Source organism: Aspergillus fumigatus, chromosome 4 (genome assembly GCF_000002655.1).
Source record: "Aspergillus fumigatus Af293 chromosome 4, whole genome shotgun sequence".
Taxonomy (NCBI): Eukaryota; Fungi; Ascomycota; class Eurotiomycetes; order Eurotiales; family Aspergillaceae; genus Aspergillus; species Aspergillus fumigatus.
Window position 1 is genome coordinate 1,509,919 of NC_007197.1, and position 18,989 is coordinate 1,528,907.

The 18,989-nt window shown below is 47.9% G+C and overlaps 10 protein-coding genes across 10 annotated transcripts; 5 read left to right on the forward strand and 5 right to left on the reverse strand.

Moving 5' to 3' along the window:
• The first annotated feature begins 48 nt into the window (after nucleotides 1–48).
• On the forward strand, nucleotides 49–2,276 carry AFUA_4G05940 (ethanolamine-phosphate cytidylyltransferase). The gene is made up of 4 exons (XM_747137.2): nucleotides 49–764; nucleotides 834–951; nucleotides 1,018–1,792; nucleotides 1,846–2,276. Exons 1-4 carry the CDS (start codon nucleotides 641–643, stop codon nucleotides 2,176–2,178), a joined length of 1,350 nt encoding a protein of 449 aa, XP_752230.1. The 5' UTR covers nucleotides 49–640; the 3' UTR covers nucleotides 2,179–2,276.
• A 19-nt stretch (nucleotides 2,277–2,295) lies between these two features.
• AFUA_4G05950 (monothiol glutaredoxin GRX5) lies at nucleotides 2,296–3,245 on the reverse strand. The gene is made up of 3 exons (XM_747136.3): nucleotides 3,144–3,245; nucleotides 2,790–3,069; nucleotides 2,296–2,693 (listed from the first exon to the last, which is right to left on the reverse strand). Exons 1-3 carry the CDS (start codon nucleotides 3,171–3,173, stop codon nucleotides 2,542–2,544), a joined length of 462 nt encoding a protein of 153 aa, XP_752229.2. The 5' UTR covers nucleotides 3,174–3,245; the 3' UTR covers nucleotides 2,296–2,541.
• A 327-nt stretch (nucleotides 3,246–3,572) lies between these two features.
• Nucleotides 3,573–4,361, forward strand: AFUA_4G05960 (putative flavoprotein; the record flags this gene model as incomplete). Its single annotated transcript, XM_747135.2, has 2 exons — nucleotides 3,573–4,056; nucleotides 4,114–4,361. The coding sequence occupies 2 exons, from the start codon at nucleotides 3,573–3,575 to the stop codon at nucleotides 4,359–4,361; spliced, it is 732 nt and encodes a 243-aa protein (XP_752228.2).
• A 43-nt stretch (nucleotides 4,362–4,404) lies between these two features.
• On the reverse strand, nucleotides 4,405–5,969 carry AFUA_4G05970 (putative para-hydroxybenzoate-polyprenyltransferase Coq2; the record flags this gene model as incomplete). Its single annotated transcript, XM_747134.2, has 2 exons — nucleotides 5,839–5,969; nucleotides 4,405–5,749 (listed from the first exon to the last, which is right to left on the reverse strand). The coding sequence occupies exon 2, from the start codon at nucleotides 5,662–5,664 to the stop codon at nucleotides 4,405–4,407; it is 1,260 nt and encodes a 419-aa protein (XP_752227.1). The 5' UTR covers nucleotides 5,665–5,749; nucleotides 5,839–5,969.
• Nucleotides 5,970–6,136: 167 nt separating this feature from the next.
• Nucleotides 6,137–8,957, forward strand: AFUA_4G05980 (putative JmjC domain protein; the record flags this gene model as incomplete). The annotated part of the gene is made up of 2 exons (XM_747133.3): nucleotides 6,137–6,884; nucleotides 6,958–8,957. Exons 1-2 carry the CDS (start codon nucleotides 6,617–6,619, stop codon nucleotides 8,955–8,957), a joined length of 2,268 nt encoding a protein of 755 aa, XP_752226.2. The 5' UTR covers nucleotides 6,137–6,616.
• An 846-nt stretch (nucleotides 8,958–9,803) lies between these two features.
• Nucleotides 9,804–10,065, reverse strand: AFUA_4G05985 (uncharacterized protein; the record flags this gene model as incomplete). Its single annotated transcript, XM_001481508.1, has 2 exons — nucleotides 9,804–9,925; nucleotides 9,978–10,065. The coding sequence occupies 2 exons, from the start codon at nucleotides 10,063–10,065 to the stop codon at nucleotides 9,804–9,806; spliced, it is 210 nt and encodes a 69-aa protein (XP_001481558.1).
• A 282-nt stretch (nucleotides 10,066–10,347) lies between these two features.
• On the forward strand, nucleotides 10,348–10,971 carry AFUA_4G05990 (cytochrome c oxidase assembly factor 1 family protein; the record flags this gene model as incomplete). The annotated part of the gene is made up of 2 exons (XM_747132.1): nucleotides 10,348–10,815; nucleotides 10,879–10,971. The coding sequence occupies 2 exons, from the start codon at nucleotides 10,348–10,350 to the stop codon at nucleotides 10,969–10,971; spliced, it is 561 nt and encodes a 186-aa protein (XP_752225.1).
• Nucleotides 10,972–11,224: 253 nt separating this feature from the next.
• AFUA_4G06000 (mitochondrial 54S ribosomal protein uL3m) lies at nucleotides 11,225–12,426 on the reverse strand (the record flags this gene model as incomplete). Its single annotated transcript, XM_077804561.1, has 4 exons — nucleotides 11,225–11,322; nucleotides 11,388–11,736; nucleotides 11,818–12,310; nucleotides 12,362–12,426. The coding sequence occupies 4 exons, from the start codon at nucleotides 12,424–12,426 to the stop codon at nucleotides 11,225–11,227; spliced, it is 1,005 nt and encodes a 334-aa protein (XP_077660708.1).
• A 289-nt stretch (nucleotides 12,427–12,715) lies between these two features.
• On the forward strand, nucleotides 12,716–13,557 carry AFUA_4G06010 (FAM210 family protein; the record flags this gene model as incomplete). The annotated part of the gene is made up of 2 exons (XM_747130.1): nucleotides 12,716–13,325; nucleotides 13,406–13,557. The coding sequence occupies 2 exons, from the start codon at nucleotides 12,716–12,718 to the stop codon at nucleotides 13,555–13,557; spliced, it is 762 nt and encodes a 253-aa protein (XP_752223.1).
• Nucleotides 13,558–13,716: 159 nt separating this feature from the next.
• Nucleotides 13,717–18,688, reverse strand: phoC (uncharacterized protein). The gene is made up of 10 exons (XM_077804562.1): nucleotides 17,865–18,688; nucleotides 17,683–17,767; nucleotides 17,502–17,621; nucleotides 17,395–17,445; nucleotides 17,188–17,328; nucleotides 17,076–17,123; nucleotides 16,995–17,012; nucleotides 14,679–16,917; nucleotides 14,447–14,616; nucleotides 13,717–14,332 (listed from the first exon to the last, which is right to left on the reverse strand). Coding segments are annotated over exons 1-10 (3,090 nt in total). The 5' UTR covers nucleotides 17,867–18,688; the 3' UTR covers nucleotides 13,717–14,116.
• Between the last annotated feature and the right edge of the window lie 301 nt (nucleotides 18,689–18,989).

Below are 18,989 nucleotides of genomic sequence, written 5' to 3' on the forward strand. Positions count from 1 at the left end.
AGATTAATGCTTGGGGCCGGCCCTTAGATGATCCTGGGGGGTCCGGAGCCAGGAACGGGTTAGCTCGACCCACGGACCCCCGAGAGCGCGTCCAACACTAATATGAATGGTTTCCTTGCCTTAGGATAACCGATCTACGGAGTATGTACGGAGTACTTCGTACCAGACCTGCATTCCAAGTCAATCTACTCTTGAACATCCCAACGAACTGGACGTCATGGCGGAACACTGGCTTGTTCATCAAGATACCAGGGAGAACCATAGGTTATAGCTAGCCTTGACCGGGTAACTGTTTATCCGTCACTTATGCCAATTTACGCGGGTAAAATTGGAATAACTATTTGGGTTTCCCAGCCTCCTTCTGCCTAAATAACAGTGCCGTCAATCTTGTCGCTCATGCATAGGTATAGTTGATATGCTCTGTAACAAATAGGACTACGGACAATACCTAGATAATACCCCACCCAACCCCACCTCCTTTTTGCTTCTGTAATTTCTGGCTTAATCAACTCATGCTGTCGCGTCAACCTTCGAGTTTCGCCGATTCTTGGTCACAGACCATTTTTGCGCCAAAATCGACGCACTCGTACATCACAACAAGGATCTATTTGCTAATTGCCCAAAAGCGCCTCTCCAAACAATGAGTGTGTCGCCTGGAGATTTCGTTCCTGCGCCAGGACAATGGCCTGTGGATCCTCAGGATGATGTACCTATACGGGAAGATCGTATCTGGGTAGATGGGTGTTTTGACTTTAGCCATCATGGTGAGAAGGCATTCTCCGCTGCTCTGAAGTCATAGGATTCCCTAATCAAAAGTGACGGGGCTGGTGTAGGACACGCCGGTGCTATGCTTCAAGCCCGTAGACTGGGTAATGAGCTTTATGTTGGGGTACACTCGGACGAAGCAATTCTTGAGAACAAGGGCCCGACAGTAATGACGTTGAAAGAACGGTTAGTTTTTTCCTACAGAACTCGGCAGGTCAAATTAAATTGCTGATGACGGGTACCATGGTTTAGGGTAGCTGCCGTAGAAGCATGCCGCTGGGCCACTCGTTGTATTCCTCGAGCACCTTATGTGACGTCTCTCTCATGGGTGTCGCACTATGGTTGCAAGTATGTCGTTCATGGAGATGATATTACATCTGACAGCAACGGGGAAGATTGCTATCGATTTGTCAAGGCAGCTGGGCGCTTTCGGGTTGTGAAGAGAACCCCTGGCATTTCCACCACCGATCTTGTCGGCCGTATGCTCCTATGCACCAAAGGGCACTTTATAAAGAGCGTCAAAGACACCCTTGCGGGAGTAGAGGGATCTGACAATCAGGAAGAAAGGAAACAATTCGGTGTGGAGCTAATGCAAAGGATTCGGGACTATGCAACAGATGAGAGTGGTTTGCGCCCTGGTCCTCAGGTTTGGACTTGGACCGGCTCGAGGCCGGCGAAGGTTAGCGACACAGTTGAGGAAGCTGGTACATTTGAAACTCTGGTGAATGGCAAAGCAATCAAGCCAGGGCAGCGGGTAGTCTACGTGGATGGAGGCTTCGATTTGTTCTCCTCGGGTCACATCGAGTTTCTTCGACAGGTTCTAGAGCTTGAGGAGTTGGAAGGCCGCCAACGAGGATGGTATGACTCGGAACAAGTCGAAAAGAGACTTCACGAATTTGGTGAAGACTATTCCCCGGCTTATGTGGTTGCCGGCATTCATGACGATGATGTGATTAATCACTGGAAGGGATTCAACTACCCTATCATGAACATTTTTGAGCGGGGGCTTTGTGTCCTTCAATGCCGAGTATGTCCCTTTTCTTAATCGATGGTTCATACAACCACTAACGATTCTCCCAGTATATTCATGCAGTTATTTTCTCTGCTCCCTTCTCTCCTAGCCAGCCCTATTTGGAAGCTATGCCATTTGGTGTTCCGGATGTTGTTTATCATGGACCAACAACCTTCATTCCGCTGACATACGATCCTTACACTGCTCCCAAACGAATGGGCATATTTAGGCAGATAAACGATCATCCTTTTCAGCATGTGAATGCTGGTGAGATTGTTGATAGGATACTCAGAAGCCGCGAGGCTTATGAAGAGCGACAACGCGCTAAGCTACAGAAGGCCATCATTGAAGAACAGGTCAAATCAGAAGAAAAGAGTCTGGCTGGGGAACTTGGTGCATAGTGACTTGATGATCTCATTGTAAAGTATCGTAGACTAGTCGTTAGGGCTTCAATCAAACTCTAGTAGTAGGCTAATCGTCTTGCAGGTGGAGTCCCGACTCTTTATCTGACTTCAATACCAGCTCAAACCAGAGATTACTATAGTACAATAAATTTGACAGTGCCAATATAATGCCAACTAAGAGGAAGATGAACACAATTTGTAGCCTTCGAGTTATTGAGTAGAACAAAGGTAAAAAGCACATCCTGGCCTTTTGAGAATATTAGTACAGCACAACATAGAAATCATGAATAATTCTACAATGAAGAAGATATAATAGTAAATGAGTAAACAGTCTGCCCTTTATTGAGCCTCACACATATGTCAATCAGCTGCCACTAGGACCCCTTTCTCCTCAAGCAGCTTTGCGAGCTCTCCGTTCTGATGCATAGACATCAGAATATCGCAACCTCCAATAAATTCCTTGTCAAGGTATAACTGGGGTATTGTTGGCCAATCGGAGTACTCCTTTATACCTATGGAAGGTCGAGAGATTTAGCCAGACTGAGACTCCCACGCAAATATACACGACCGGTTTTTTTCCCTCTAAAAAAAAGGGTTACTATACGTACCCTGACGCAGCTCGGGATCCTCCAACACGTTGAATGCGACAAATTTCTTCGGGTCAACTCCCTGCAACCCCAGAATCTGTATGCTGGCTCGAGAAAATCCACATTGTGGTGTCTCCGGAGTACCCTTCATGAAGAGGACGACAGGTGCAGACGCAATAGCCTTGTCAATTGCCGACCTTGTCTGTTCCGAGAGAAATCGGGCATGGAGGGCATGCGGCAGTTGGAAAGCCGTGAATCGTGGAGTCAAGACAAGTGGTGACCGGGAAAAAGGTCGAAATGCCTGGATAGACACAGGGTCTTAATTGGCGAACAAATTGCGAGGGCAGGTAAACTAGAGAGGTATGCATGACTTACTGGCGCAAAAGCTTGCCTTTGAAACATCATATCTTTGTCAGAACTGGCCGGACTGAACTCTGGAGAAAGTTTTATTTGATACTGATAGAATGCTTGTAATATTCTACAGATGTACGGGGTAAGGCGAACCTTATCATGTGACGTTAGTCACCATGGCCCCAGTCTCCGCCATGAAATACAGGTACCCCACAGGATCGATACTTAGATTGCGGATAAAAAAGCAATGTCCGAATTGCATCACCGGCAGCCTTGGATCGTCACCGATCTACTTGAATAAAGGGCGGTGCGTGAGTCTATCAGTTAGATGCTTGGAGGGCGTCGGCAGTCCTGCTTGATCACTCGCATTCACGACAGCTGACATCGTCGCATATGATAACCAACTAATAGTTCCTGTCCGAGTACAGTGATTGTGTGAAACGTCGAGCTTCGATGGAAGGCATGGGGACTTTATCAGCTGAAGAGCAATTCAAAGATAAGAAGATACACATTCTTTTAGCAGCAAGCGGGAGCGTGGCAGCGATAAAATTGCCAAATATCGCGGAAGCTCTTGGCCGGCACAAAAATGTCTGTATTCGCATCATTGTGACCAAGTCTGCGGAGAAATTTCTTTCGGGTCAAAGCTCAGAGCAACCTCTACTCAATGCGCTAGAGCAGTTGCCTGGGGTTGATGCTATTTACCGAGACGAAGACGAATGGAAAGACCCCTGGACTCGTGGCGAGCCCATTTTGCATATTGAGCTTCGAAAATGGGCCCATGTCCTGCTTGTCGCCCCTTTATCGGCGAACACGCTGGCGAAGATGACAATGGGGATTGCAGATAATCTGCTTCTCTCCGTCATCAGAGCATGGGATACCACTGGGAAGGTAGACTCGGGTCTCAAGGACAGAAAGCCTGTAGTGTTCGTTGCTCCAGGTGAGATGCGCCAATATATTACTTGTTCACTGTCAAATCTGTTCTAACTATCAATAGCTATGAACACCGCGATGTGGAATCACCCAGCCACTAAAAGGCAACTCAAAATATTAACAGACGAGTGGGGGGTGAGTCGGACAAATGAAGAAGGTTGGGTCACTGTACTTCACCCAATCGAAAAATCACTTGCTTGTGGTGATACTGGTAACGGTGCCATGATGGATTGGAAAGATATAGTTAACGTAGTAGAGCATCATCTTGGAATCAGTAGTGTTAAGATAAAAGATATTCGCTGCGGAACTTGAAAGAAACCTTGAATCCTGTCCTATGTTCGTGAGTGCTATCCTCTTAATGTAAGTTATTATCGCTTTTATACAGGCCAGTGGTTTGAGCTATATACTCAAAGAACATCCCCAAAGTGATGCCGCCCCCAGTCAGCAAACATCCGTTCTTGAACCACCACCAGCAGTTCTTCACATTCTTCAATTGGACCTTCCATATCATGATACCGAGGGAAACGGCTGCGCTGCCGCAGGTGCCGACGTAAAAGAGGGGTCCAGCACCTGCTGCTACTCCTGCAGTAGCGAGCAGCGCTACTTGAACTGCTGCCAGGCCAGAAAGAACTGTCTTAGTGTTATGCTCATGCCGAAGGGCAATTGACTTGATCCCCGCCGCGACATCGTCTTTGATGTCCATATGTGCGTAGATCATATCGTACAGCACTGTCCAAGCAACACAGCTAGAATACAAGGCTGCCGCAGCTTCCAAAGCAGCATGGTTGCTAAAAAGATCGACGCCCAGCGCTGGAAATCCCATGATAGCACCCCACGAAAATGTGAGACCAAGAACAGCCTGAGGGTAGTAAGTGACGCGCTTGGCGAGAGGATATGTCGTCACCAACAGGAGGCTGGGAATACCATACCAGAGACACTGGGAGGGAAATTGTAGCAGGACAGCTAATCCGGCTAGAAGTTGGGAACAGGTAAAAACCAATGCCTTCTTAGGGGATAGGGCACCTCGCGCAATCGGCCGGAATTTTGTGCGTTCGACATACGGATCCAGATTCCTGTCCCATAAATCATTGATCGCACAACCGGCGCCTCTCATGATTAATGCACCCGTGAAAAAAAGACCAGTAGTGCCAAGAATCTGCATGGGTGTGGCAGATGCCATGGGTGCCGCGATGAGTGTCGAGAAAACACATGGGAAGAAGAGGTAGTATGTGCCAGTAGGTTTATCGAGGCGTATCAACTCAGCATACGGGATCCATGATCCGGGAAGAGAAGCAATGAAGCCTTTCTGGGGAGGTATATAGTGTGTTGCGGGGTTATTGTCCGTTATGGCTGCTGGGCGATCTGTAGAGGATGGGGACTGGGAAGAATGTGGCTGACATCTCATGAGAGACGTCCTCTTCGTGATCGCTGACCTGGGTTTTGCAGTATACGCTGATTGGCGTCCTGTTGAATTGACCCTCGACGAGGTAGTCAAGGAATTGCGATTGCAAAGTAAGCGGTGGCGCTTGTCGTTCAAGAGACTACTCCCTGATCCATAACGTCTGGAAAGCTGATCAAGACGGACAGGAGGCAAGTAAGAGAACTGCAATCTCATTTTATAATAAGCTGTGATCGGAGAAAGCTTCCACAGATTTCTTCCTCAAGATTCAGTCCGGATGGAGCTGGCCGACTAATTCCTACTGCACGAAACAAGAGTTAGTCATGGATAACCAAGAGATCAGCTAGAGTTGAGCAAAGCTGGTTTACCACCAGTCAGATTACTCCATACCGCGACTGAAATAGCACCAGATGCACTACCATGTGTCTCACCACAATTAGTGTAGTCTTATTTAAAAGTAATATGACATCAGGAAGGGTCGTTTGGGCTTCCTTATCAGTCTTCCCGAGTTCAACCCGTCGTACCAGTAACTAGTAAGATGCATGGAAATCAAATGTTTCACATCCAGATAGATTTCACACCTATGGTCCACCTGCCCTAGACGGAATAGCGCATGCAGTACTCCGCGGATCACATACCTAAAGTCCTGGACTAATCAACACAACGCGGGTTGACCTTCAAGAAGTACCCGAAGTATTGAGTATTCCGAAGTCGAGGATGTTGGGACATCCATAAACAGCCTGGGACTGGGACACTACCCTACTATGACTAGCGAGGCAAGCTTCAAAAATCATTGTAGGCCGCCACCAAAGGAACAACAACAATTCGAATTGTTTCCTAAAAAGCTGGCCATGTTCGATCATTACCTCCATGCTAGCGCCACTAAAACCCGCTCTTTTACGACTAAATCATACTGAAGCGAATATTGAACGACTGCTTGGTCACTGAACACAGCTGCACACCATACATTTATTTGGTTTATGAACAGACCGGCAGCTCTACCTTACTGATTGTGAAGCATTGGAAATCTTCCTGGCTGAGACAATGCGCGACTGCCGGCTTTCTCAGTAACACGTCGGTTTTAGTGACAACGCAGATCGAACGATTCTAGACCTGGACGAGCTTTTCTTTCGTAAACATAATATCGATATACATTTTTCGAAGCAGAATGCCCGCCCAGCGTCCCCGTGCTGCCTTTGAACCAATTCCCCCTGATCTGGACGTCGCTGCACTCGTGGAATCTACGCCAAATTTTGAGTACGTGGTTAGAATTCATTGCAACTCCATTGATGAACACGGTCTGGACAATTTCGACAAACTCGTTCGCTTGCACGTCATTCTAGGCGGAAAGCCGTTAGTGATTGAAGGTTTTCATGAGAGGCTGGACCGCTCTGTGTTCTCTGAGAGATGGCTAAGGAGCCATCATTCATCGAGGAGTAAGTCTACAAGCTTAGTGCTGCTGTCTCACACCTATGAGTTCCCGTCTAATCTCAAACTCGCTTTCCAAAGAGGAGATTGCGCGAAATCTGACGACGAAGAGTAATCTTCCCCTCTCGATTGGCCATTACCTCAAGAACATGCCAATGTTAACTAATCAATGGAATTCATTCAATTACAAGAACTCTGATAAACAGCGGATCTATCTAAAAGATATTGATTGTCCGCAGACATGGCACGATCATTTGAAGAATCTCATTCCGCCACCGCTTTTTTACCTGAATAAACACCCAGAAGCATTCCAGGGCCCAGGTGGAGAATCAGTTACTGCTACTGAAAAGCATCAGACTCATGCGGAACCCAGAAACAAGGTTGGAAAACCTGGTGACCTCATGAGCTGCCTTCCGGCGAGCATGCGCGCCGAAAATCTCATGTGTTACATCGGTCATGAAGGCACCTATACACCGGCACATTATGAAATGTGCGCAAGTCTCGGTCAGAATATAATGGTTGAGGCATCAGACGGCTCAGTTGAATATGGTATGAAGACTATACCGGGGTCGTCCATCTGGTTCATGACGGAGAGCAAGGATCGGCGAGTCGTTTCTGAATACTGGCAGTCGACACTGGGCCATGACATCAATATCGAGGATCATTTCGCGCAGATCAATGCCTGGAAGTCCGCTCCATTCAGAACGTATATCGTTGAACAAAGACCAGGTGATTTTATTCTGATTCCCCCGCTCGCAGCGCACCAGGTCTGGAACCGTGGAACAAGGACGATGAAAGTAGCTTGGAATCGAACTACTGTGGAAACCCTGAGTCTAGCCTTGAGTGAAGCCCTTCCGCAAGCTAGGACGGTCTGCCGGGATGAGCAGTACAAGAACAAGGCAATTGTGTTCTATTCGCTTGAGCATTACTCAAAGCTCCTTGGGGACATCGATGGGAAAAGTATGGATAGCAAGCAACAGCTGTTGCTCAAAGACTTTGAGCATCTTTTCGCACTGTATACTCAGATTTTGCTATCTGAGAGCTTTTCACAGGATGAAGCGGAAGAGAAGGACATCGAATACATTCCCTTCGACAGTAACATCACCTGTTCATACTGCAGGTGCAATATTTTTAATCGATTCCTGACTTGCCCGTGGTGTGCGGGTGGACAGACTGCCGACGGCGAGGACCCCTACGATATCTGCATGGAATGTTATGTCATGGGCAGAAGCTGCGCTTGCCTCTCGAGATTGAAGTGGGCTGAACAATTTCCTTGGAGTGAGCTGACTGGGAACTATGAAAATTGGCGAGACCAAATATGTCGGCTCAACCAGGGCAATCCGAACGGTCAGATCTTCCGGCCTCTCGCCGAGGAGCGAGCTCGCTACGGCAAGAAAACCCTAGCTGAGATGTGCCAGGGGGAATTGAAAAGACGACCGTGGGTTGATATCACCAAACCAGTGACGCGCAAGATCGAGGACAATTTGAGTGATCCAGAAAGCCCCGCTCGAAAACGAAGGAAGACTCGCCTCAGCCACGAATCTGAAAAGGGTGGTCGCTGCCATATCTGCAAATATATTGAGCCGAAATGGAAGCTCGCTTCTTGTGACTATTGCAACCAAAACTACTGTTACGGTAGTCTGTTTAGAGCCTTCAATATTCAACCACATGAAACCATGGAAGTGTATCGTTGGATGTGCCCTAAATGCCAAAAGGTTTGCAGTTGCGCAGCGTGCCGTCGAGATCCCTCGATGAAACCATTCGAACCAACCTGTACACTACTCGGCCATGATACAAGGAAAATAGCGGATCCTCGCAGTGTGGAAAGCTTGGTCGACTTCCGGCAGTCGAATCTCAGGTGGTTGAAAAAAGCAGGCGACAATGAGATAGAAAGACTGAAGAAGCATCAAAAAGAGGCAGACGAAAAGCGTCAACAGGCTATGATCGAATATAGTATTCAGTTGGAGGATTCTCCTCGAGTATCCGCCCATGCGACGAAATATGGCGACATACCAGTCGATCCTGTATTGGAGGAATTAAGTGGCTCAATTCTTACCCCGCCAGATTCGTTCACTCCTTGAGACAGAAAGTTCTTGAAATGGGAAAGAACCATAGCGTGTCCGGTTCGGCTTCATTTCAATTAGGCGGTTTAGGACAGATCAGACGCAAGGATGACAAGCCAGTCGTGGTATGATTCAACGATTCAATGAGTGAGGATTAATCTACTCATCGTCTGGTAATCAGTATGCGGTGATATGCAAGGATTTTTGTTCTTTCCAGGCCCAGCTCTATCGTTGAGATTTGAGCGCATTTCAGACCCCCAATCATGCTGCCTTTCGTCGCTGATTACATATAGAATATGTTAGTGACAGAATAACTTAAGCCAGAGAGGAACAAGTGAACCTAAGGCCTCTCGACATGCACAAGATTCGCCTACGCGCCCTTGTAATCATAGCGAAGGTTCTCAAGATACCTGATGTCGACGGACGCCATTACTTTCCGTGCTATCAAAATGGTCGCGAGTATTGCTGTGATGCGTAAGCTCTCGCACTTCAGGCCAGAACATGTTGGTCAGAAAGGTAGTGGCGGGCCCGAGACTCACCGGCCGGAATGAAATATGTAACGACTGCAGTCGGCGAGGCCATAATAGAGGTAAGCGCCAATAATGCACACAATGCAGCGTTAGTAGGGATAGCATATTTTTCGGCAGACGTTATGAGGTCTGCCTTTGTGATTGGCCTTTTCCCTTTGGGGTCTGGACGCTCGATTGCATGATACTTCATAATATACGCCGTCAACAACAGGGAAATGACACTTAGCATGGAGCGAAGCCTTTCAGATAAAGTCGATGAGCTTGAGATAGTCGGTGGGACGTATATTGTTGCGGCCAAGAGGGGAATGACCGAAAAGATGATCTATATGCGTCATCATGGTTTAGCTCTGGTTTCTGTGCTGAGAAGTGTCAACGAGGATAGGGGAGTTTTCACAGTATACTCAGAATTCCGCTGATCATTCTCTGCCTGTAATTGTCTAATTACAACGTCTTGTTCTACAAATCTCTGTCAGTATATAGTTTATACGATGAAAGACACATAACAGACCCTCTTCGTCTAGCTCTTCTCGGCCCTGTTCATCGTCACCTGAATCATCAGGGTATCGAAACGCTTTGCGAAGTCTTGTAGTAGACATGAATCAAATATCTAGCTATATTGACCGAGGCTGTAGCATGAAAGTTGAGGCAACTCTTTAGCAACATAGGAGAAGGGGCTCCTACGAGAATCCAGTGTGACGTACAACGGCGCTGACACTAATTCGGAGGATTGGTTTGTCTTGTTTGGCAACTTTGTTCTTTTAGGCAGTCACTGAGGCAAAACATTTCACCATCTGGGCTACCGCTCACTGCATGACGGTTGTCTACTCGTTACTCGTCTTTTCTCGGCGCCTTTTAGTCCTTTCACAACTAATCTGACAATGGCACTTTATACTGCGCAAAGGCGCATTGGCGTTCCACGAGCCTTCCTGTTTCGTCGCCACAATATGCCTCCTCACCGCTGTCTCATTCCTGCTCCCAAGGCCAACTCGGGCCCTTTGATGGAGCGACGGGCGGATCGAGAGCTCCCTTCTATCAATACTGAGAAACGCCGATGGATCAAGACGCTGCCAATATTTGTGGTAGTTGTGGGAGCTGCAATGCTTGGCATATTTAATTACCAGAAGTCGTCATCGAGCGTCGTGAGCAGCACGCTATATGCCCTTCGAACATCACCTCGTGCACGAGAAATCCTGGGAGATGAAATTTACTTTGCTCAAAAGATACCGTGGATTAGCGGGGAAATGAATCAGCTTCATGGTCGTATTGATATCTCCTTTTGGGTGAAGGGAACAAAGGGTCAGGGAAAAATGCGGTTCCGAAGCATTAGGCCAGACCGCATGAGCTTTGTGCGTGACTTTGCCTGATACACCACTTTCAAGACCCAGCTAACAATTCTGGCTTCTGAACAGTTTCGCACTGAAGAATGGAGTTTAGAGACGGAGGACGGCCAAGTCGTGCAGCTACTTGACCATGACAGTGACCCTTTTTCCCAAAGCAATTGAACCATCATTCGGACATAAACCCCACCAAGAATATTGGCACATTTGATTTTGTAATCTTCATGCATAGGATCAGGCGTTTTTTGGGCTTCGGACTGTCAGCTCCACCAGCTATAGCGTGAGGAGAATCTGTTCCGAGTGATTCTGAGGAAATGTCAAACAGGATATCATTTATGTATCATATACAGACGCCGCTCTAGAAACAGGATAGTGTAATAGTACATTGAAGGGGATCAAGACTCCAATATTTCGTGGGCTATGCAGCCGTTTTGGATACATGTGCAATCTCTGGCCAAGGCTTTTTGATAGCGTCCTGAATCCTGACTACGCATCCTTTAGGCCCGCTGACGGAACCTGCAACAAGATGAATATCAACCATTAACAATGCTGTATTGAACGTTGGGTAGCGGAAAACATACCGTTGACAACGACAATACCGTTGTCTGCATCAACCTTGAGAACTTTCAAGTTCTGCACGGTATTTTGCTCATTACCCATGTTTCCCGCCATTTTCTTTCCGGGATACACTCTGGAACCACCACCTTGACTAGGCCCGGCTGAACCAAGTGACCGATGTGTTAAACTGACACCGTGACTGCGGTCCTGTCCGTGGAAGCCGTGTCGCTTCATCACACCGGCAAACCCCTTACCCTTAGAGTAAGACCGGGCATCGACATACTGACCTTCCTGAAACCAGTCTGCATTGATTGTTTGGCCGACAGGTAAGAGGCCACTCTCATCTTTGACACGGAACTCGTAAACGTGTCTCTTTGGCGAGACACCGTTAGTCGAAAAATGGCCTAAGAGTGACTTTGTCACATTGCTGGGATGCTTCCAACCGGCACCGACCTGAACGGCATTATACCCATGCGTCTGTCTTGTCTTGTGTGAGACGACTTGTACTCGATCGAGTTGCAGAACAGTGCAAGCGATGCGTTTCCCAGTTTCGGCATCGTATACAGCGGTCATTCCTTTCTTGATAGCGATGGCACCGGTCCGAAGAGGTAGAGTATTCGCCTTTCGTTCCAAAGCAGCCGTGGAAGTCGACTTAAGCACAGGTAATTCAGGACCGATATTGAACCGAGAGGGTTTAGGTGGATTTAATGATTTTATGCCGAAAGATCGTACAGACACATTGCCAGTGATAGTGAGCGATGGAAGACCCAGGAAGAGAGTAGGAAGCTGCGTCAGCTTCCTTGACAGTCGAGGCGACATGGTGAGTATCGTTTGACCGATGATTGAATGATACTCAAAACAGTCTCGTCCCTGCAGCATTCTTTTGAGATTTTCCCAACTGCGGAGAGCGACCAGAAAAGGGCTAAGGCGGTCAACAGTGTTTTGCCTGAGGTGTCAATATCGGGTAAATATACAACGGCCAATTTGGAGTCCTTACTGGAGTCTTTCGCACCAAGCACTAATACAGATGATAGAGGAACGGTTCTGATGGAAGTAAATCATTGAAACGGACTTCCATGATGTTAATCCAGGAGAAAGTCGTTATCCAGGTGTGTCCGGCGCCTGCACAATAGAGTCATGAAGAGTATGTCATCCTGGCACCCGGACGTATCGGCACGCCGAGCACCGGAGACTGTATTGAATCCTCAATTGGTAACTTATTATTTTCTTCCCTTGGTGCACGTCATTAAGAGTGAAAGCATCAACCCCTCACAGGCGCCCTGCGGCTTGTCTTTCCAATCCTCTAAAGCCAATTGATCAACAGCTTGGGTCCTGAAATACCCTCTTAATCATGTCTTTGAAATTCATAACCACACCACGGTGGTTTTCGCACCTCATCGGTCAAGCCGGTCATGCGCCCTCATTATCTTTCGTCAGAAAGAATGTCACATCTTCACAGGGACTGTTTACGCCCAATATAGTTGCTTCATTCCCGTCTCGTCGAGCATTTGCTTCCTCCCCCGCTTGGAAGTCCAATCCACAATATCGATTCTTCCCCCGCCAATCGGGGTCAACTACTACTTTTACATACAATCCCCCCAGCACTCTGCAACGGTCAATCTTCCGGCGATTCAACTCATCGAGGGCGAATCAATCCGCACGGCCGGCTGAGTCAGGCTCTCTATCTCAGCGGCTGAAGAAGCTGTCCAGGGAGTATGGCTGGGCTGCACTGGGTGTTTACCTGCTGTTATCAGCCATGGATTTTCCCTTCTGTTTCATTGCGGTCCGCCATTTGGGCGCAGAACGAATAGGCCACTATGAACATGTTGTCGTTGAAACAGTCAAAGGCTTATTCGGAGCAAAGTCTGCACCGGAGGAACAGAGCCAGGAGGAGGTCTCAGCTCCCCGGCCTGTCCAGCAAACCACAGAAGCTCAGAAGAAGAATAATGGCGACGGCCCCAGTATGATGTCCCCTGGATTGTCTTAATTCCTGTCTCTTGTCTGAAGTCTTGCTGATCTGTACGTTCTTCTCTCTGCGCAGGTTTGTGGACTCAGCTCGCCCTGGCGTATGCAGTTCACAAGAGCCTCATCTTCATTCGCGTACCCCTCACCGCTGCCATCACCCCAAAAGTAGTCAAGGTCCTAAGAGTATGGGGCTGGGACCTCGCGAAGCGGAGGCCAAGGGGCATGTAAGCCCCGGGATCGTTCCCTGCGAAGTGCACACCTCGCTGAGCCCTAGGTCACTTCCTACTGTGGAGAATGATCATGTCTTTGCAAATATTGTCTTCTCTACTCTTTATTCTTATTGTCATAGCGAATTGTAAGACTAGAAGGTGTATTATAAATGGTTGTAGCTGCAAAATATTTTATCAAAGAGACGTCGCACCGATAAATTCTTGCCCATTTGTACAATTTCCAGTAGGGGTATTCCTCTCAAGCGATGCTGATGAACAGTAACCAATAGAGTTGAACGCAAAAGAAGAAAAGTAGACATGACATAGCCGGACATCGACTCCGTTCCCCGGGAGAGACAAAAGCGATTCCATAGATAGGAAGAGACACCGGGGCGCCAAACAGTAGAAAAGCGTAAACAGGGAGACTAGCGACAAATGAAGTCAAAAGACCCTCAGAGAATGGAAAGCAATAATATGTCTACAATAGCTCAATGAAGATCCACCCAAGGTTGATCAAAGATGGCGGAAATATGGACGATGATATAAGTGATCGAGACAAGAGACAAAGAAACAGAGCATTACATGTCAATCATGTCGTTGAATCTCAGAATACCGTTGGCTTTCAAAACTCCATTGACGCCCTCAGGCATCCGGTATGCCCACTCGGCGACGCCCACCGTATCAGCAGCTGCCAGAGGGTTTTTTCTCTCTGGTTCTTCATCTTCGTCGGATGTATCGGCTACAAGGACGAGACCAAGGCCTTTGATTGTTTCCACAAGAGCTGGGACAACATTCTACAACCCGTCAGGAACGATTGTTAGCTGTAAATTCTCTCACCTTTTTTGGTGCCGAATTTATGGCGTGGCCTTGTGGATACGTAATAACGAAAGGGGGTAATAACAACGTACCAGAAGACTAGAGCGGCATATTAAGCCCATGAAGTTGTTGCTCTGCGCAATACGTGCTGACTCCTTAATTGACATTGACGCTCGGCCACTGCTGTCTACATCTGGCAAGAAGCCAATGTCCCGAGCTAAGTCCCGAATTTGGCCGAGATCATTGCAAAGGAGTACCGGAACTATTTGACAGAGCTCAAGATTAGTCATAGAAACGAAGGCATGCGCGATAACAACCACTTACAGTTCGGCTGCTTCCAGTTAAGAGCTGTACATATATTATGATTATATGAGGTAAAGACCACAGAACGTAAGAAGTCCGGATTGTGCTCTCTTGCAACACGCGCATGATCGAATACCTCAGTCAGAATGGCATCCGCGAAGCTATTGACGTCGGCTAGAGATGCCATATTCAGGTCTCGTTCTTCGGCAGGTGACGGATAAAGAATAGATAGATTGACTCCGACGCTGATCGGAAGGTGCCGCAGTACTTCCCGCAAGGAAAAAAAGGATGCTGCAAGAAGGCGATGAGTTTGTCCAATATTGTTGGTAGCGTTCTCTTTCAGGAACTGTATCGTCTCGGCTTGATTCACGCCTCTCTCAGCGCCGACCGACTTGAACTCATTGAATGACAGGTGGCAGATGGGTATTTCCACACTATGATGCTGAATGGTGAATCGCGGATAGAGCACAGGTACTCTGTCCCTGGTGAGCTGTACAAATAATTGAATATGATCCCCTGACAAGCTAGAACCTGTCACCAGGCCATTGTGTTCAGAGTCAAGCGCACTGGTCGCCTTCCAATATGTCGCAAAGTGTGTAATCTCGAGAGGATCACCGTGGTAGGGTTTGATGACTTGAAAGCCGAACCGTAGCTGGCCAATTGAGCGCAGTCTAGGATCAAACAGCGGCAGCGTGCATGACCCGGTACTGGATTTATCGGCTCTAAACACGGTAGGTAGAGCGACGCTTTTAGCAATGACTTTCGAACCAAAGGTAGGAAAGACCTCAAAATCAACAGCAAATGATTCTAGGTTATCAACATGAAAAGAGATGGTCCTGGAATCTTCCTGAATAGGGAGCATAATTGTGCGAGGTATTAAATCAGAGAGCTTCGACGAAATGGTCAACCGAGCAGCAGGATGGCGACCTGCTTGGTCAAAGCAAAGCGAGCCTGAGCTACCTGGCTCGAATAGAATTTGGACGAATACCTTCTTATCCAGGAAATTGTGTCCGTAGCGTCTCAAAGGAATGATGGGTGGGGGCAGTGAAAGGTCAGGAATGCCATCAGCAGTGTCCATGTCACTCGAGGCCACTATCTCGTGATTCATGGTAGTCAAATTTGGTTCCTGCAACCTCAAGCCATTGAGGATATCGAGGGGCTTTTGAGGTAATTGTGACTCACTACGATGAGACCACAGAAGCAGCATGCATTCCAGATGTCCTTCCCATGCGGCATAGTACATTGCGGACAACCCTTTCTCATCGACAGCACTGGCGTCGACACCGAGTTCTAGTAGGGTACGCAAACAATTCACACAGCCTTCACTCGCCGCGTGGAAAAGTGGTGTCCATTGATACAACTTATCCCTCTGGTTCATATCAGCTCCGTGCTGTTTGAGAAGGAGCAACAGTTCTGGGGGCTGGGAAGCACGTGCAACCATGTGCTGTGGGTAGAGTCCCTCAGCGTCCGGAAGCAGCTGGGCGTTCCGTTCGAGAAGCATTCTGACTATCGGTATTGATCCGTGCTGGCAAGCGAGGTTGAGAGGAATATGGTCTGATTCTGATGCCGGTCCAATGCGAGCATTGTGCTGGAGAAGCTGCTCAGCACATGCCAATTGATCCTTGACGATGCTATGAATCAACGGTGTAAAATTGTTGTGATCCGCAGTGTCTACCGTATCAGGGCCAACAGCCAACAGCTCCCGCACCATATCAACGCGACCATGCATACAAGCATAATGCAGAGGTATCCTGCCGTACACATCTGATCTGGACACATCCACCCCTGCTGAGATACCTGTCTTGAAAACAAAGTCCCGCCCTGAAATGGCGGCTTCATGTAAGCAATTTCGTTCATTGATATCATCTTCGGCATTGATATCAACTAATCCACTCTCCAGGAGAACTGCAAGCACTTCATCGGAGTATTCGTTGATTGCTGCGAGAAAGGCCCGAGTCGCACGATCCCGGGCATCGGGGGCAGTATGAAGTTTGGCAGTCCACTCGCGTAGGGTTTGCAGACTGCCGGTAGTGGCAGATTGCAGGATTTGCGCATCGAGATCTTCCTCGTCGGTTCCAAAAGGCGGACCAACCCGGTCAGCTGGACGAACTGTATCAAACTGAATATTTTCGCCTTCCGCCCATGCTTCGAGTTCTAGGCGGGCTGTTGTTGCTCGGTCTGAAAGATCACGCAAGACATCTCGATTGAAACAGGGTTGCACTTCGACGGCTCGATGGAGATACAGCTCTTTCATGCGTGACTGCCAAGAGAATAATTTGTGAGTCCGGGACACGGGAAGGGTAGTACCCAATGCAAAGAGAATAAAGTTGTTCCAACCTTTGATGTTTTATCCCACTACATATTCCGTCAGTCGCAGTTTCCAGTAACCTGTCAACCTCTCCGCTTTGAGTGACGAACCTTTTTCAGAATTTTGGACATGGCAGTCTCATTGATTGCGACAAATTGCTATTGCAGAGAAGATACGCCGCATTAGCACCAGTGTGCCGGAAAACCAATTAGGCACACTCACTTGTAATTTGTTCAAGTCGCCATCGAACTGTTGAAACCCTTCGATCAAGGCCACGAAATTGGCTGGAGCCTTGGAGTGGGACACTGCCCGAGACTGAACGACTCGTTTTTTGTCCAAGAGGGTTTTCAAGCGCAGAGAGAACTATCCTCGGTCAGCCATCGTCATACGAAAACACGAGTTTTGCCCGATAGGACAGGACATTCATACCTCGGATTCTTTCTGCAGGTAAAAGGTATTGACTTTTTCAATCTCACGCTCCTATATTGACGGTTAGCCAGTATCTATCACATGCATCAGTGATTGCAAATCCATACAAGTCGGAAGAAGAACACTTCCTTATTCGCGCGAAGGGCGGCTTGCGCATCGGGAGCACCCTCTCCTGCAACAGTAGCCTGCGCGGGTAATTTTGGTGTCGCGCTCAGTTGCTTTATGAGCTACCCACAGAAAGCTGGTCAGTAATAAGGAAGCCACCGTCTGCATCTAAAATGGCCCGACCTTCTTCAGAGCCTTGTAGTTCACGAAGCTTGCGGCGTACTCCGGAAGATCCAGCTGCCTTCGTTGAATCTGCTTCCCGAACTTCCTATATAGTGGAAACCATGATCAGCTCCATAAACACCCCGAAAGCGGTACTACTTGCGCCATCAAAAAAGGATCCCTAATGCGCCGCTGGAACCTACATCTTGAGAAGTTCCTGTACTAAAGCAAATGGTTCTTGAACCGACGAATAACCCTACTGGGGATGAGTGTCGAACAAGCCCGGATATCGGCAGTAACAGATTGCACACCGTCAATTGATCGTGTACGAAGCAGAAGAACGGGATGAGCAGGGTCAATCCGAGAGGAAAGGACGAGGGAATTCCCTGCCCCTCTCTAAGCTCGAGACGACAGACGGACGATGAGGACGAATAGCAGTGTGGGTCAAGAGGACAGACCGAAATCGTCAGTGGCGGTACGTAGTAGCAATAAAAACAATATCGGTGGGCGTTGTCCAGTTATACAAATGAGAGGCCACTGATCCTCGCAATGTGATAGTTTCGAGCTCGAAGGCGGAGAGAATCAAGAATGCACACATCCGGACGGGGCTGGGGAATCAAGAGAAATGAAAGAGGGGAGGGCCGGACATCTGTCGTAAGGGTCCTTGTTGATTGAAGACCCAGAGTAGGAAGGAAAGAGCACGAGAAGCAGAGTGGGAGGTAATGCCTATAGAGTGTCGTCAAGTGTTAAAATAATAGTAGCAGTAATTAGTAGGTAGGACCTCGTCATTGGGACTCGCTGGCAATTGCGGGCTACCAATGCCTATGGGAGGGGCTTTTTTGACCCCGCTTGTCCAGAGGGGTTAAAGCAAGTTGGAACAGGAATAAAACCAGAATAATAATAAAAAAAAAAATTATATATAACAATTAGGGAAATTGAGACGATTTGACGGTGATTATTATTGTTGATAACGACAAGGGCAGTACGGAATATGTACCAGAAAATCGACGGAATACCTAGGTAAGCTCACGCCGCAGGGAGGAGAAACTAAGGTATGTGCTAACGCCTTACTAAGGCCGAACAAGAGAGTGGAGACCTCTGGGTAGTTGAATACAGCAACCAATCACCACAGCAGATCTGCCCACGTTCTGACTACGTACTTATGTGAACAGCCAGCATTTGTCGGATTTCTCTACTGTATGGATCGAGGGCTGCCACTACAGACAGCTAATGGAGCCAACCAAGAAAACCAGTCCCTTTTAATTATGATTGTTCGTTGCTGACTTACTTGAAGAAGTGTGACAGACACCAACCATAGGCTGTTCGAG